The following is a 15,461-nucleotide window of genomic DNA, read 5'->3' on the forward strand; positions in this document are numbered from 1 at the left end:
GGGAGCTTTCAGGGCTCACTGCGATTCACGTGGTGAAGAGGGTTCTTTTTCCTCATGATTGACAGTATATGTTTTACAGTGATACTGTGTTCCTAGTGAAATGGTAACTTCAGTTTAATAGCAATGGTAATGATGATTTTTAGTACATGTTATACTTCTAAATTTTGATAGAGTGAGGTAAATACGTCTAAAATACCTTTTGTTCTCCTATCACTATCAGTCTTAAAATATAGCTAGAAATATTTGGAGTTTATTCACCTGGTAGTTAAGGCCCTCCCTTTCCCTACTAGTTTCACTTTTATTGGGTAAAAGTAAAGAATCATGTTGGTCATAACATATGTGTATGATCTTTCACTATTGTGGTATGATCATTGCACACTGTCCGCGGGGCTTCAGTGGACACGTACTCTGCTTGCCAGCTTATTATTGCTTCAAGGATAGTGAAGACAGTTTTCATATGCTGCAATTTGGGCATGATTTCTTGTTAGGATTTTTAAAGTTTTGAATTTTTAGAATTACTTTGACTAAGGAAGGCAACTCAGTTAAATTCTCTTTCTCTTATGTACAAATTTTGTTCAGGCCTTCTGTGAATAATTAATAAAAGAATATATTTAATGTCCTGTGTCTTTACAAGTAATATAAATATTTCTATTAATAAGAAACTAGTCATTGCAGTTTCAGATGTGATAATGAGCTCTGTAGTGTTCTGAGCAAAGTTTCTGCTTCTTCCCAGGTGAAGTTTGAGGTCCCAGCTAACTTCATTTCCACTCATTTTAGATTATATTATTTCTGTTGCCAAACATTTAATAATGTTCAAGTCATGTATTAAAGCCATCCAGACAAATTCTTGGCTTTTATTTGAATCTCTTACTATTGCTATGGAGACAAATGTAAATAGATTGTAATTATGAGCTAAGCATTACAGAAGATTAGAGGATGTTTATTTAGACTCTTAGATGGTTGAGCCTTAGATCACCTGTATCTTAGATAATGTAAAGAATATCTTCCTAACTGATTTTTAATCTTTAATTATAGTATGATCGAAGCCTCTACAGATCTTGAACATATCATTCCTCATTCATTTTGTGTAGATACAAATTCAGAAGTTTCTAGGTAAGCATGTTTGCCTACTGTACCATTCTGATATAATTACAAATAGAAAAGAGAAAAAAATGATGCCTGTTGTACCATTTTGAAACAATTACTAAACATCTTGACCAAAAACTAAGAGAGTAAAATGAAATCAACATTACGCATTGAAAGATCAATATAGGTATCCATTTCTCACAACTTTATGTTTCTCACTGAAAGATTTTCCTGTAACAGTTGTGTTTTAAAGACATGCAGGAACTATTTTAGAACAAGTCTCTTTCAAAAAAGAGAAGTCATGGGTATGTTATTGAAAGAGGTAGTTCTTGCTCGTGTTCAGCCTTTAGCAGATTTCTCATGAAATATCAAATGCCTTTAATTCTCTCATAGAAGAGTCATCCAGTTCTGTCTTTTGAATTTCTTTTCCAATGGTTGAAGTGTATAAATGGTGTTGAAATCAGAGAATGATACAGCATAAATTTGCTTTAGAAAAATTCTCCATAATTAAAATTTATCTCCTTGCTATTTATTAAAAAGCAAAGGCCAATAAAAGTTGTGTTAAAACAGGCAAGTAAGTTGTAATGTCTGTTCTTCATGGATCTCCCAAATAGAATTCTGTTATTGAGCACATGCTTAATAAAAAGGCTCAAATTATTGCTGAAATGGAATGAGTGTAAATCCAAATAAATCTAAACACAGTTTAATTCGTTATTTTCTGTTTAGAGACAGTGATCAGTTCATTTGGACATGATATTACCTGCTCCCTATATTGATTTACTTGTAAAACATTGAATACCTCTTGTGTTTTAAGGAATCATCCTCAAACAATCATTTTATTCACAGAAACTTACTTTGACTTTTCATTTTTATTTCTAAATAAGCATTTTTTGTTAGGATTTAGTTATTATTGTAAACTCTCTGATTTGTTTGGAAATGAAATATTCACAATACTATTGTTTCACATTTATTGAAGAACAGCAGGAGTTTTCTCTACCCATGTTAGAATTAAACATGTTTTTAAAATATGTTATTTATTTATTTCTGGCTCTGCTGGTTCTTTGTTGCTGTGCGAACTTCTCTCTAGATGCTCAAGTGGGGACTAGTCTTTAGTTGTGACGCTCAGGCTTCTCATTGCACTGACTTCACAGGCTCTAGGGCACGTGCGCTTGGAAGTTGTGGTTCCCAGGCTCTCGAGCACAGGCTCAGTGGATGTGGCATACGGGCATAGTTGCTCCGTGGCATGTCAGGGTTTGAACCTGTGTCTCCTGCATTGGCAAGTGGATTCTTTACCAGTGAGACACCAGGGAAGCCCAGAATTAAACATATTTCTTAACCCATACTTTCAACAGTTTTCTTAAATCCACTCCGGTCTTTAAATTTAATCCAGGAAGTATATTCCTAAGCCAAATGACATCATCTGTCCAGCTGATCAGAATGATTGCGCAGGTCTCAAACTTAGATGCCTACAGGTACCAGGCAAGTAAAATAAATGTGTGAGCTGACCTGGGCATTGTAACACCATAGGGCGGGGGCCATGGCTGGCTAGACATCACATGTCCCTTGGTTATGGCATTTGAATGAACAACTCTGCTGATGACAACTGTGTCTGGGGGCTAAGGATATACAGTGAGATAGGGTTTAGGGTTTAAATTTCCTGAAAATTTCCAGAAAGCTTTTAAAATAGAATAAAAAAGTAGGATCAAAATACTCAGCTCATGAACACCTAATGTGGTTTTTCTTTTCTTGATTAATGTGTGCTTTTTATTTATATGCTTCCACATAGTACTCCAGTCTCTGCATGTAAAGATAAATCTTCCTCAGCTCCACCTTTGGCATCAAATGGAGTCACAGTGGCTTCACAAACACCTGGACCAACAGCTCAGCCAACCCAGAGAAATGAACCCAGCGCTCAGTTATCGCAGTCTTCCAATTCTGTTAGGCAAATGCTCCAAGATGAAATGTTTAAATTAGTTCAGGTAAGCACATCTCCGTTTAACCCATTAAGTCTACACATGGCGTTTACGTCAGGTTTTAAACTACGAACAAACTCTCAGAGTTCAAGTTAAATCGCAGGGTTTCCCTGCTTGGGGCACTTTTCCTTTGTTATTCAGAAGTCCTAATTCTAGGGCCTAGAGTCTCAACTGTGTTCCCTACTTCTCCTGATGACTTCTTTTTTCTGAGCTTTTGGGAATCCAGAGCTGCTGACAAAAGGAGGTGGCTGAGCAGACCAGCCAACCCCTGCTCAGAGGTATCTGAATCAGTTTATTTTCTGACACAGCCTGTCACATCATATTTGGTTTGAAATTGTCACCTGGATTTAAAGTGTTGTGCACTTTGCCTTCCATCATCTTTTTCTCACCTGGTTATCCTTTTCTGTCTACCAACAATTTAAAATTATTTCCCTTTCCCCTTTCTGCTGTATCGCTTATACATTAATTCCCTCACATCTGTTCTTTTCTTCATGTATTCTGCATCCACTTTCATACCTTTTTATGTGATGCAGTGTATCATTTCTGTACCGGCAATTCGGGGCACTGATTTTCTCTTTGAATTTATGGGCCCTGATAACAAAAGACTTTTTCAGCATGCTCCACCATCCCATGGATCGTCTTGAAACTGATTTTATTCTTACTCTTCTGAGTCTCTTATTTCCCTTTTCTCTTTAGTAGCATCACCTATTTTACCAGGTTAAAGTTTAATTTTTTGTTTATAATTTTCACATATTACTTATTTTTTATTTATTGGCCAAACTGCATGTGGAATCTCAGATCCCTGACCAGAGCTTGAACCCATGACCCCTGCAGTGGAAGCACAGAGCCCCAGCCACTGGACTGCCAGGAAGCCCCCTGCTTAAAGGTTTAGAGGCATTTGTCAAACTTGTTTTCTGGATTACCTAGAGTCTTTGCTGGTCACTGCCCTGAATATTTAACAAGTTCTCGAGATAATTCCGATACACACAAAAGATAAAGAGTCACTGTCTTAGAGAGCCATCTTTCCCCTTTCACTGGGCACTGTCTTCTTGATTCTTTTACCTACGTTGTATGTCTGTTTCTTTTTTTTTTTTTTCTTTTTTGGTTTTACCAGTTTGTTGCTACCAACCTGCCTCCCTCCATCCTCCTCGTGTGAGTGCTCAGTCATGTAACCCCGTGGACTGAAGCCCGCCAGGCTTCTCTGTCCGTGCATTTTTCCAGGGAAGAACACTGGAGTGGGTTGCCATTTCCTTCTCCATATTTGCTATTTCTGTGGCTGTTACCAACGTTAGATTCTTAGAACTTCACACTTCTATTGTCTTAAAGATGCATTTCTGAGATCTTCTTCTCCAGATATTGTTCTAAGACTGTTAGTTTTCTGTTCTAAAAATCTTCAGTGAATTTCAGGTACAAATTTATATACTCTATGATGTCAATCATGTTAAAATACAAAGAGTAAAAGGAGACGTGCCAAAAATGTTAATACTAGTTATCTTTGGGAATAGGATTGTGTATCATTTTTTATTTCCTTTTTTATGCTTCTTTTTTTAATGTAATAAGCATGTATTTCTTTTATAATTGAAGGGAACATCCATGTTTTATTAAATTTGTTTTTAATCGAAAGGTAATTGCTTTACAATATTGTATTGGTTTCTGTCATACATCAACACGAATCAGCTATGGAAGTATCTATGTCTCCTCCCTCTTGAACCTCCCACCCCATCCCACCCCTCGAGGTTGTTACAGAGCCTGGGTTTGAGTTCCTTAGTCATACAGCAAATTCCCATTGGCTATCTAGTTTACTTATGGTAATGTATATATTTCCGTGTTACTCTCTCCATTCTTCCCATCCTCTTTTTTCTTTCCTCCCCCGACTGCCCCATGTCCATAAGTCTGGGGAACCTAAATTTTTAAAAAGGCCTGCAGGGTTTCCTTCTTGGCTCATTTTATAAAGTACAGCTATTATCTTCCCTCTTTTCCCTCCATACTCTCCCAAGTCTAGTGGTCCTCAGAGTGTGGGCTCTGAACCCTTAGCATCAGCATCATGAGATATTTGACACACAGGTTGTCAGGCCCCCATTCCATACCGATTGGAATCAAACTCTGGGGATGGCGCTCATCAAAGAGTGCAAGTCCTCAGGTGACGCTGACGCTGCAGCTGGGGAACCACTGTGCTCACCTCTCTGCTCATTAGCGGTAAATTTCCTGCTCCATCCAAGCCACTGTGTGTACTAGTGATCCGGAGGCTTTTCTGCACATTGAAGTCACCTCATCATCCTACAAACTACTCATCCTGGCTCAGATCCCCCAGAGGCTCTGATTTTATTGGCATGGGGTGTGACCTGGCCATGGGGATTTTTTAACTGCTCCTCAAGTGATACTGTTGTGCGAGGTTTGTCAACCATTGTGCATACCTTTCACTTTGTGCATTGCCTTTCACTCGAATGGCCCTTGCACAGGAATTCCTCACTCTTCACCTGTTTCCTGATCTCTACTTTTTTCTTTCATGAAAACCTGTTCACACACCCATTTAGGAATTCTTCTTTAATTATCCTCACCCACGAAATAAATAAAGATTTTAAAAATTTCGGCAATCTAGTTATCCTCACCTGCTCCATCAGCTCACTCCTTTATTTTTTTTTTATTTTTTTAATTTTTTTTTTAGCTCACTCCTTTATGATCCCTGGGATATTTGTGTAAACTGCTTCACAGATGGCCTCAAGTCGCATTATGAGTTCATAGTCCTAGTTGACTCCTCCTTGAAGACAGGAAGCTATTCTTCTTTTCCTTTTTTTTTTTAGATCTCTCCCAGCTATGCTTCATACTCAGCACTTATGGTTGTGACAGATACTAAGATGGAAGTATGACTGTTTTGGAGTACTCAGATAATTGTTGCTCTTTGGGTCTTTTTATTAGACTTTAAGATGTTTCTGTAATTTTTATTTTATTCTAGCTGCAACAGATCAACTTCATGAGCCTAATGCAAATAGTAGGATCGTCCTTCACGAACCTCCCAGATATTCATCAACTTCTACAACAGTCTCAGTCTGTGCATTTGGTGGGAAGCCAAGGATCAAACCCCACGAGAGGGAGTAATGATGTTGGAGATACCAGTAGAAATCTGAAGGAGAGATTTTTCATTAAACCACAACCCATGGGAGAGTATGCCAGAGAGCCTGGCAAGAAGAGCCCACACTGCCATGAAGAAATTGTGCAATCCAATGAAAATAGTAATGGAAACTTAGAGGTAATGCTTTTTAAAATACCACTGAAGTTTTCCTCATAGTTTCAGTGGTTGGTTATTTGAGAAAATGAGTTATTTAGTAGTTATTATATTCTACCCACTCTAAAACATATTGAACAATATTTACAAATAAGGAGTTTGTAATATATTTTAAAATACATCATAGTTTTTCCTTTCTCTTCCAGAATGTTCCACATGGGAATGTTCCTTTTTGTCAATCAGAAGGTCAGCCCCAGAATAGAGGACTAACTCCAGCATCTCACAGCTTACCAACCGCTTCTTTGTCTCCAGTCCCTGCTGGAAACAGTCACCTCCACCTTTTGTCTGCATCTTCTGCCATTCCAAAGACACCTAGACTTATCCCCACTGGAAATACTTCCCGACCTGGTGATGGTTTCCCTTTGCTTCAGTTTCAGCCCAAGCCTGAGTTTAAGCCCATTTCCTTTCAGACAGAAAGAGTTCCTCAACTTCCCTTCAGTCCTCTGGCAAAGCCTAGAGAGGCTTGGGGATTATCTGATTTCTCACAGCCTCCTTTGCCAAAGACAGCAATGGCCACTACTTCAGTGTCCCATTTGAATCTGAGCCAGTATAATACTGAAGCCATAAAAAAAGCAGCTGAGCCGAAAAAATGGGCAGAAACAATAATTAAAGAAATCCCAAAGCATGTGAACTTGGATCCGTGTGTTGGACAAGAAAACTTGACACCTCAACAGGACTCTAAAACATTTATGCAACCAGAAAAAATGTTTGATGTTAAACCAGGACCCTTTGAGATATCTTCTCAGAATTCCTCTGGACTTCCTTTATTGTACCTGCAACTTAAACCTCCTTACATGTTTTCTTCTACCTCAAGAGCATCCATTACAGTTCCATCCATACCTATTAGAACTATGGCAGAAGAAAGAAAATGCCCAAGATTATCACTGCTTCATTCATGTCTAGGCCCAGAAAATATGGTAATGATTTTTGCAGAGTGTTGCAGAAGCACATTCCTGCATTTTTCATAGCATAAATGTATACTCAATGAAAAGTTTAACACATTTATTTTTAAAAAAATAATGCTTCTGTTACTGGAAATAATATACAGATTTGGTTTAAACTAATACTTGAGTATCTTACAGGTTTTAGGGCTTCCCAGGGGGCACTAGTGGTAAAGAACCTGCCTGCCAGTGCAGGAGACATAAGACTCATGGGTTTGATCCCTGGGTGGGGAAGATCCCCTGGAGAAGGAAATGGCAACCCACTCTGGGATTCTTTCCTGGAGAATCCCATGGACAGGAGCCTGGTAGGCTGCAATACGTGAGATCGCAGAGTTGGACACGACTGAAGCAATTAAGCACGCACAGAGGTTTTAGGTCTTGTACATCAGTACCAGCGTTTTCTAGACTCTTTCATAGATATGTCTGAGATCCTGCTCAGAGAAATAAGTAAAACAGTATGACCAGTATTCTTATTTATACGTGTAGGGGAGTGTGTATATGTGTATGTGTTTCTGTCTAGAGTGAGAGAGCATTGTTTGAGGTTCCTAGTAATTGTACTATGATTTCCTTCAAATCTATTACAGGTTAAAATTGTTAAATAGACCCAGATCTGTAAGTAGTTTTACTTATTTAAAAAATGTTTCTTTTTTTGAATACTTAAAACACAAAGATTAAATCTTTATAAACCCACCAAATCCTGTTTAAAGTTGTAACCTTTGATTAATGAGATTCAGACTGTTCAGGTTCTACTTCTGTTAAGTCGGTAAAGTTGAGTAATTCATTCTCTGGTACCCTTCTAAGTTTCTAAAATGGTACTGGGAAAAGAAGTGGTCATTCCTTAGAAAAAATACTTATCATGCCTCCTTTTATTCTGAACATATTATAAACAAAAGGAAAGAATTGAAGGAGTAAAGAAGTATATGTTTTTGGAAGGTTTTAAAGACTTTTTTTAAAAATTAAAATAGTATAATAAACCCCCAAGTTATCCCATCACCCAACAACAGTCGTTACCAACGTATCGCTTATTTGTTCCATCCATAATCTCCACCCCTGTGCATCCTCCCAGTTCCAAAGAATTTTAAATCCAAGCTAGGCATTATTTAACTTTATTTGTAATGGTAAGAAGTAAGATTCTTAATATGAAAAAGAAATTAAGAAAATGAGAACTTGTAGAAAAGTTTCTGAAATGCTCAGTATAAAGTTTCAGAAATGATTTCTAAAATCGTTTATACTTTAAGATCTGGATACTCATTGTACTCATTGTTAACTGACATGTTCTGTCACTTGCACATCTTAGTTTAAACAAACATTTCTCTCAGTTTTTATTAACATGTTGTCTAGTTGACATGTTTGTGAGTTTAAATTACTGTCCTTTTGTTTCTTTTCTACAGTACCAAAAACCACAACTTATTCCACTTGAAAACCTCATTGCATTTAAACAAAGGCAACAGAACTGGACACATAATTTCTTTGAACAAGGTGATCCTGGACATCTCCAGCTTCTAAAGGTCAAAATAGAATCATCTGAATTGAGACAAGGGAAGGACAGTAAAAAAAGGCAAGTTTTAAGTGAAATTTTATTTCAGCATATGCCTGCAAACATACTGACAAGCTTATTATTAGTGACAATAATACAGTTAAATAGCTGGAAATTATCTGGTTCAACCTCTCAGCCTATACATAATTGCATATTCAGTTTCCTTGTCAAGTATCATGCGTTTGAATGCATCTTGTGATGAGAAAAATTCCTATAATGTGAGAGACAAATGCTAGTATTTTTTATATGCTATTAAGGAATTCTTTCCTGGCATTCAGTAGGCTGGAGGTTTCTTTTACCTTTTTCTCTAACAGGATGAGCAATCATCTTTTGCAGCAAATATTTGGTATCATGAAATATTCTATATACTGTTCAATACACTGACATAATGTTTATTGTTATTCATCTTACCATATCTTCCAGACTCATACAGAGCACAGTGGTGTGAATTGTTTCAGGGCAGTAAGAAATGTGCATGTGAAAAGCAAGGCCGTGACTTTTCATGAAGAGCATATATAGTGTTTAATTAATGGATGCTGGAGACATGTATTCATGGTGGATTTTTACTTAGTCTAGAAAATATTTTTTAAAATTTCATGTTTATCAGGCCCTAAAATCTACTACCAGGGCTCTCTGTCCAGAAATGGTTCTTTCCTTCCATATTTTCTAAGTAAACCCTCTTCAAAGTAAGTTTTCCCTGTAGCTTTTTGGGCCTTCCTTCCTCCTCCCTGGGGTTCCCTCCTTGGAGCCTGAGTTTGCCTGACTTCTTTAAATAGGTCACTGGTGATATCTAATAGGGTTTCCAGGGCCAGCTTCAAATCTGCCAAAAAGAGAATTTGAAAATTACCTGAAATGTGTAACTCTAACCTGAGTTTCCCATGACTAACAGAAAAGTCAGTTCAGTAGTAGGGAACTAGAAGTAACTTTCTTGTGTCTGACTTTTGCTTGTATTTATTCTAGCAGAATATCTTGCTAATTTAATTAAATGCCACAGAAAATAGTCTATTGACATAATTTTCATAACTGTCTTCCTATATAGCATGATACAGATGAAAAACTGATGTTCCTAAAATAGTAAAAATATGCTTTACACTGTGAATTTTAACAGACAAAGACGACGAGCTGAAAGAGAACTGCAGGAAGAAAGATCAGAGAAACTAAGGAGAAAGCCAAGTGTGACCTTCCAGCCGGAGGACATCATCATTAATGGCAATGATTCAGAAGTAGCTGTGAAGCCCCAGGTACAGAAACTAGCATGCATTCTTCCCTGGTCTGTGTGTACACAGAGCTCAGATTGTCTGTGGTTTATTTAGTCATCTGATTGCCAGAAACTTCTGATTGTGACTAGGAGGATCTTAACAGCATATTGACCAGAGGCGTATTAACTTTTATGTTACCCAAACATTATCGACCAGAGACGTTTGAACATTTACTTACATAACAAATTGCTGGCCACAGGCATTAGTTTCTGCAAGAATCCCCTGGTCAATAATGTGTTAACATCATTAGGTACAAAAGTCCTGAGTGCATCCCTCCATACAGAATAGACATAAAGTGATTAATATGAAAAACAACTTGTTGGTAAATCAAAAACTGTAGTTTAGATCATCTGCTTATGTGACTTTGAATTTTTTTCTGTGACAGCTTAATGCATATTGTGGGTTTATCCTGTGATAGCTTCACCCATCTCTTTTAGATGCCTCTAGAGTTTCCCCAACAGGTTTTTTATACAGCCTCTATTTTATGTCAGATCTTTGCAAACATTGCTTCTAAATTTGGTGACTGTTTACCTGTATATGCAACAGGAGAGTAAATAAAACAGAAATAGTTTTGTTTACTTGAATCTTGGTACTCTCTTTCAGTAAGTCCTCAAGAACGTGTCTGGCGGCACTTAGTAAAGTGTCGAGTCCTTGAATAGTTTTGATACTATTTGAGAGTTAAAGCTAGTCTTCAGGAGAAAATTGCATATTGTAATTTAGTAACTGCATTAAATTGGTAATGCTCTTTTTTGTTGCTTGATCTGTGAATTTCATGAACACCTGTGGAATTTGATAGAATAATTTGATAGAATAAATATTTCTAGAGTTATAAGATTTGAAACTAACCCCCCCCAAATCAACATTCCTCATAGATATTGAATATTTTTTTTCAAAATAATATATGTCTTTGAGTTAGTCATAAATTGACCATGTGGGATTCATTTAGGAGCAACAAGAACATCCTGGCTCCCAGCCTTTGGAAGACTTCGACATCCCTTTTGGTATGTATATGCATGATTAGTGTCATGTCTCCATTCAGAGTTAAAATCAGCTTTCTAAAAATATGCTTATGAGACCAAGGAATTTTCATGTTGTCTTTGACAGGATGGTGTGTATGTCTGTCCATGTGTGTGTGTTTTGCTGTGTTATCCATTAGTGCAGTGGTTGACAGACTGACCCAAAGGCCAGACCTGGACCACACCTGTCTTGTTTTGTTTTTAACTTTTATTTTAGATTGGACTACAGTTGATTTACAATGTTGTGTTAATTTCAGTTGTGTGTGTGTGTTAGTTGCTCAGTCGTGTCCAACTCTTTGAGCCCCCATAAACTGTAGCTCACCAGGCTCCTCTGTCCATGGAATTCTCTAGGCAAAAATACTGTGGGTTGCCCACGCTTGTTTTTGTAAATCAAGTTTAATTGATGCCCATTTATTTACATATTGTCTATGACAGCTTTCACATTGCACCAGGGTTCATTTGTTCCAAAAGGGACCATATGGTTCACAAAGCCTAAAGATTTATTATCTGGCCCTTTCCAGCAAGAGTTTATCAGCCCCTACAGTAGAGCAATGCAATTAGTTAGAATCTCAAACAAGATATTGATATATGAGGCCCAAAAGGAAACTATGGGAGAAAATGCTTGGAGTCAAATTAATCATAGAAAATACATATACATTAAAGGAATTCGTTCAGAGAAGAGGACTTGTTTATACATTGTAAATTCTTTTCCTTCTTGAATTGATCGACTCATTTCTTGCCTTTGAATGTATATGTTCCCCCAAGGCTTTCTCCCCAGTGTTTTTCACACATGTACACACAAATGCTCTTATACCGCTAGGCTTATTCACTGTCACAACTTCAGCTTTTAAATTATTTTGGTGACACTCAGATACACACCTACCCTGTGTCATCTTTCTTTGCTACTTTCTCCTTAAATTCAGCATGTCCACAAGAATTACCTGGTGACCTCATGGTTAGGATTCCAAACTTTTGTTGCCATGGCCCAAGTTCAGTCCCTGATTGGGAACTGAGATCCTGCAAGCCACACAAAAATCAAAAAAGTCAGATTTTAAACTGGCATTTTCCTGTCATTGATATGACCATTCATTTGATTGGTCAAGATTTTTACCTTGAAGTCACCTCACGTCTGTTACCCTATTCCTTCACTTGACCCTTGACCTGGTGCTCCCTCCATTCCTTGGTGCCTCGGCCCAGCATCAGGCCTCTGTGTGCCGAGCTGTCATCTCCTTACCTGCTTAGCTTCCATCTCTCAGCTTCCTAATCCATCTGGTGTTCTTGCTCCCCATTCTCTTATCTTAAAACCCTGTTCTCTTTCATTCTTAATAACATTCTTTCTCTTTACAAAGGTAATATTATGTATTAACTGGAGAAAATTTGGAAAATGCAAATAGTCAGTATTCTTTTGGGTTTATTTTCAAAATATCTGTACTCACATGTATCTATAAATATATCTCTATATCTATCCATATGAAAGACAGTGTTAGTCTCTTAAGTCGTGTCTGACTTTTTTGCAACTCCATGGACCTAGACCACCAGGCTCCCCTGTCCAAGGGATTTCCCAAGCAAGAATACTGGAGTGGATTGCCATTTCCTTCTCAAGGGGATCTTCCTGATCCAGGTATCGAATCCAGGTTTCCTGCATTGCAGACAGGTTCTTTATCACTGAGCCACCAGGGAAGCCCTATCTATCTTTATATCTTTATATGAATAATACCTCCTCTGGTTGTTTATAACTTACTTGTTTTTACATACTAGTATTAAGGTATTTGGGCGTCCCTGGTGGCTCAGTGGTGAAGAATCCGCCTGCCAATGCAGGTGACGCAGATGTCACCCTTGTTGTCTCAGGGTTTTTCCTGAACTCTGACTACATGGAAAGATCGGACTCCAGTTGCTCTCCCTTCCCTGGAGGTGGGTGTGGGGCAGGGCTGACAGTTGGTTTCTCTGGTGAGCAGCACCCTTCCTGAAACTGTCTAGGGCCCTGCAGGGGTTACCTCATTAGCCCAAAGGCAGATATGATCAAAAGGGGCTCATCAGGAATAACAAAACATGCTCCTACTGCTCAGGAACTTCCAAGAGCTTAAGGAATTCCGTGCCTGGAACAAAGGACAAAGACCAGATATATGTATTTTTCATTATACTACCATGTGCCATCATTGATACTCTTTCATTCTACTCAGACTCCCTGGGTGATGTCCCAGAAAAATCCACCTCTAAACCCAAACTCCCGTAATAGTGTTCAGACTTTGATTCTGCTTCCTGTTGATCTTTCCCTCCAGGGTAGAAATTACAAGTCTGAATTCATTATCCCTCCCCCACCAGCTGGTTCTTCCTCCTGTGATCTGTCTCCATCTGTGTCACTGCCGACTAAACCCCGAAACACACGCTGTTTTGAATTCTGCTTTCCCCTCCCCATCTCATCCAGTCAGTAGCCAGTTCTTTCTTTCTTTCTTTCTTTTTTCCTTTCTTTATAATTCCTAAATTCATCCCCTCCCTGTTATTCCTCACCATTATTGGATGTGTATTTGAACTGCTGCAGCAGCCTCACCTAATCTGATTGCCTTTCTTCAATTTTATCCACTCGAATTTATTTTTCACACACTGGCTGGGGTGGTTTTTCTAGAACACTAGTCTCACCATATGGAGAAGGAAATGGCAGCCCACTCCAGTATTCTTGTTTGGAGAATCCCAGGGACAGAGGAGTCTAGTGGGCTGCTGTCTCTGGGGTCACACAGAGTCAGACACGACTGAAGCGTGGCAGCAGCAACAGTCTCACCTTATCATTTCCCTGCCTAACAACTTCTACTGGATCTTCATCAGCCAGAATAATAGGTTTCTAGCCTGGGCATACAGTCGACAGTTTTGATTTTGATTCCGTTGAACTGTCTGTGAGGGTCAACTTAGATACCCCTTCACTCAGAAAGTCCATTTTGATAACATCTTGACACCGCATACCTCACCTCCCTTGAAGCAGGTACTCTGTTTCTTGGCTCCTGGTGATATATTGGCTTCTCAATGCTTGTATCCAATGTTTTGTTGTTGTATTTAAGAAAAGCTCCAAGATGATGTTAATACTTCTGCTGGACTGCATTTCATGGCCTCTGTGAAAAAGAAAGCTAAAGAATGTCAGGATGCAAGTACAAATACAGATCCAGGTAAAATTCTATTTTACTTTAATTTTTAAAATTCATATATTTTTAACCTTTAATACAGCCTACTTTTTTTTCAAAACAATAATTTAAGGGGAATTTGAAATTATGTTAGTTTCTCATCCCAGGTTCTTGTTCCTAACCCTGGTATATACTTTACAGATTTTAAACTGAATTTATGATAACTTTATTAAAATAGATACTTGTTTAAAAATGCCATGGACTACATCATAAATCAGTAGAAATAGTATTTTTAGTTTGGGTTCTCTATGCCACAATTGACTTTACTAGAATTTCATGCCTAAGGTTGAGAGGCCTAAAGTTGAGTTTGAAGAGGAGGACTAGGCTGGGTTTAGTGTGGGAAGAATAGATGTAACTGTGACCAGAAATAGAGGGAATACATGTTAAAGGAACTCATGTTTGGAATTTTGAAACTTCTTCATTAATGTAATGAATGAGTATATTAGGTGGCCTCCAGTGTTTTTCTCCTACAAATGGTGCTCCCGTGAACAACTTCTTGCAAAGAACCTTTTTTCCCTCTTTCGGTCATCACTGTGATTTAGCTAATAACTCTTTTACCTTTACCAATCCAGTTGATTAAAATAAAAAGCATCTGTTATTTTAGTTTTTATTTCTTTCTGAATAAGGTTGAGCATGTATAAGATTGTTTTTCAATAAGGTGTTTTTTTGATACAAATGTTCAGTGTGCATTTGAGAAACATTCTTGAATGGATCTTTGAGAAAGCCTGGAAGCACTTTGCTGCTCTATTGTCTCCTCAAGTCAGCAGCTATTTGCTGAAAGTTTGTTATCCATCCAGATGATCAGGCCCAGAATATAAATAGTAATAAAATTAAAATTAAGAAATTAAATTCTTAAGCTGGCAGTCTAGTTTTCTACCACTTTTTATGCACAATATATAAAGAAATCTAAGCTTGTATATTTAATTTTTTCTGTGGTTGTAAACTCCCTTTTCTGTTTTCTCTTTTTGTCACAAATCTCCTCATTGATATCAAGAAGCTGCTTCTCAAGAAGTTGTTTCTGAATGTCATAAAAATCAACAAGTCATTTCTTCCATATCAGGTGTGATTTCTTTCTTTCTTTTTTCTGAGAACAGCATGACTAATTAAAGGTTATGTCTGTATGATGGCTAAAACAGGAGTTACCACCCCCTCATAAAAAAGCAGTTAAACCAAAAATTGATTTAATAGAGAGAAAA

The 15,461-nt window shown here is 37.8% G+C and overlaps 1 protein-coding gene across 2 annotated transcripts in view; it reads left to right on the forward strand.

Annotated features, from left to right (window-relative positions):
* C20H5orf42 (chromosome 20 C5orf42 homolog) overlaps positions 1 to 15,461 on the forward strand; it is a 104,631-nt gene that overhangs the window by 45,257 nt on the left and 43,913 nt on the right. For both annotated transcript variants that reach the window (XM_018065664.1, XM_018065665.1), the window contains exons 31-39: positions 1,036 to 1,113; positions 2,873 to 3,065; positions 6,013 to 6,306; positions 6,489 to 7,259; positions 8,675 to 8,841; positions 9,929 to 10,061; positions 11,026 to 11,080; positions 14,146 to 14,250; positions 15,260 to 15,325. In XM_018065664.1, the coding sequence (XP_017921153.1) occupies positions 1,036 to 1,113; positions 2,873 to 3,065; positions 6,013 to 6,306; positions 6,489 to 7,259; positions 8,675 to 8,841; positions 9,929 to 10,061; positions 11,026 to 11,080; positions 14,146 to 14,250; positions 15,260 to 15,325 (1,862 nt within the window). The remainder of the gene's footprint in view (positions 1 to 1,035; positions 1,114 to 2,872; positions 3,066 to 6,012; positions 6,307 to 6,488; positions 7,260 to 8,674; positions 8,842 to 9,928; positions 10,062 to 11,025; positions 11,081 to 14,145; positions 14,251 to 15,259; positions 15,326 to 15,461) is intronic.

The sequence above is a fragment of the Capra hircus genome, chromosome 20 (genome assembly GCF_001704415.2).
Source record: "Capra hircus breed San Clemente chromosome 20, ASM170441v1, whole genome shotgun sequence".
NCBI lineage: Eukaryota > Metazoa > Chordata > Mammalia > Artiodactyla > Bovidae > Capra > Capra hircus.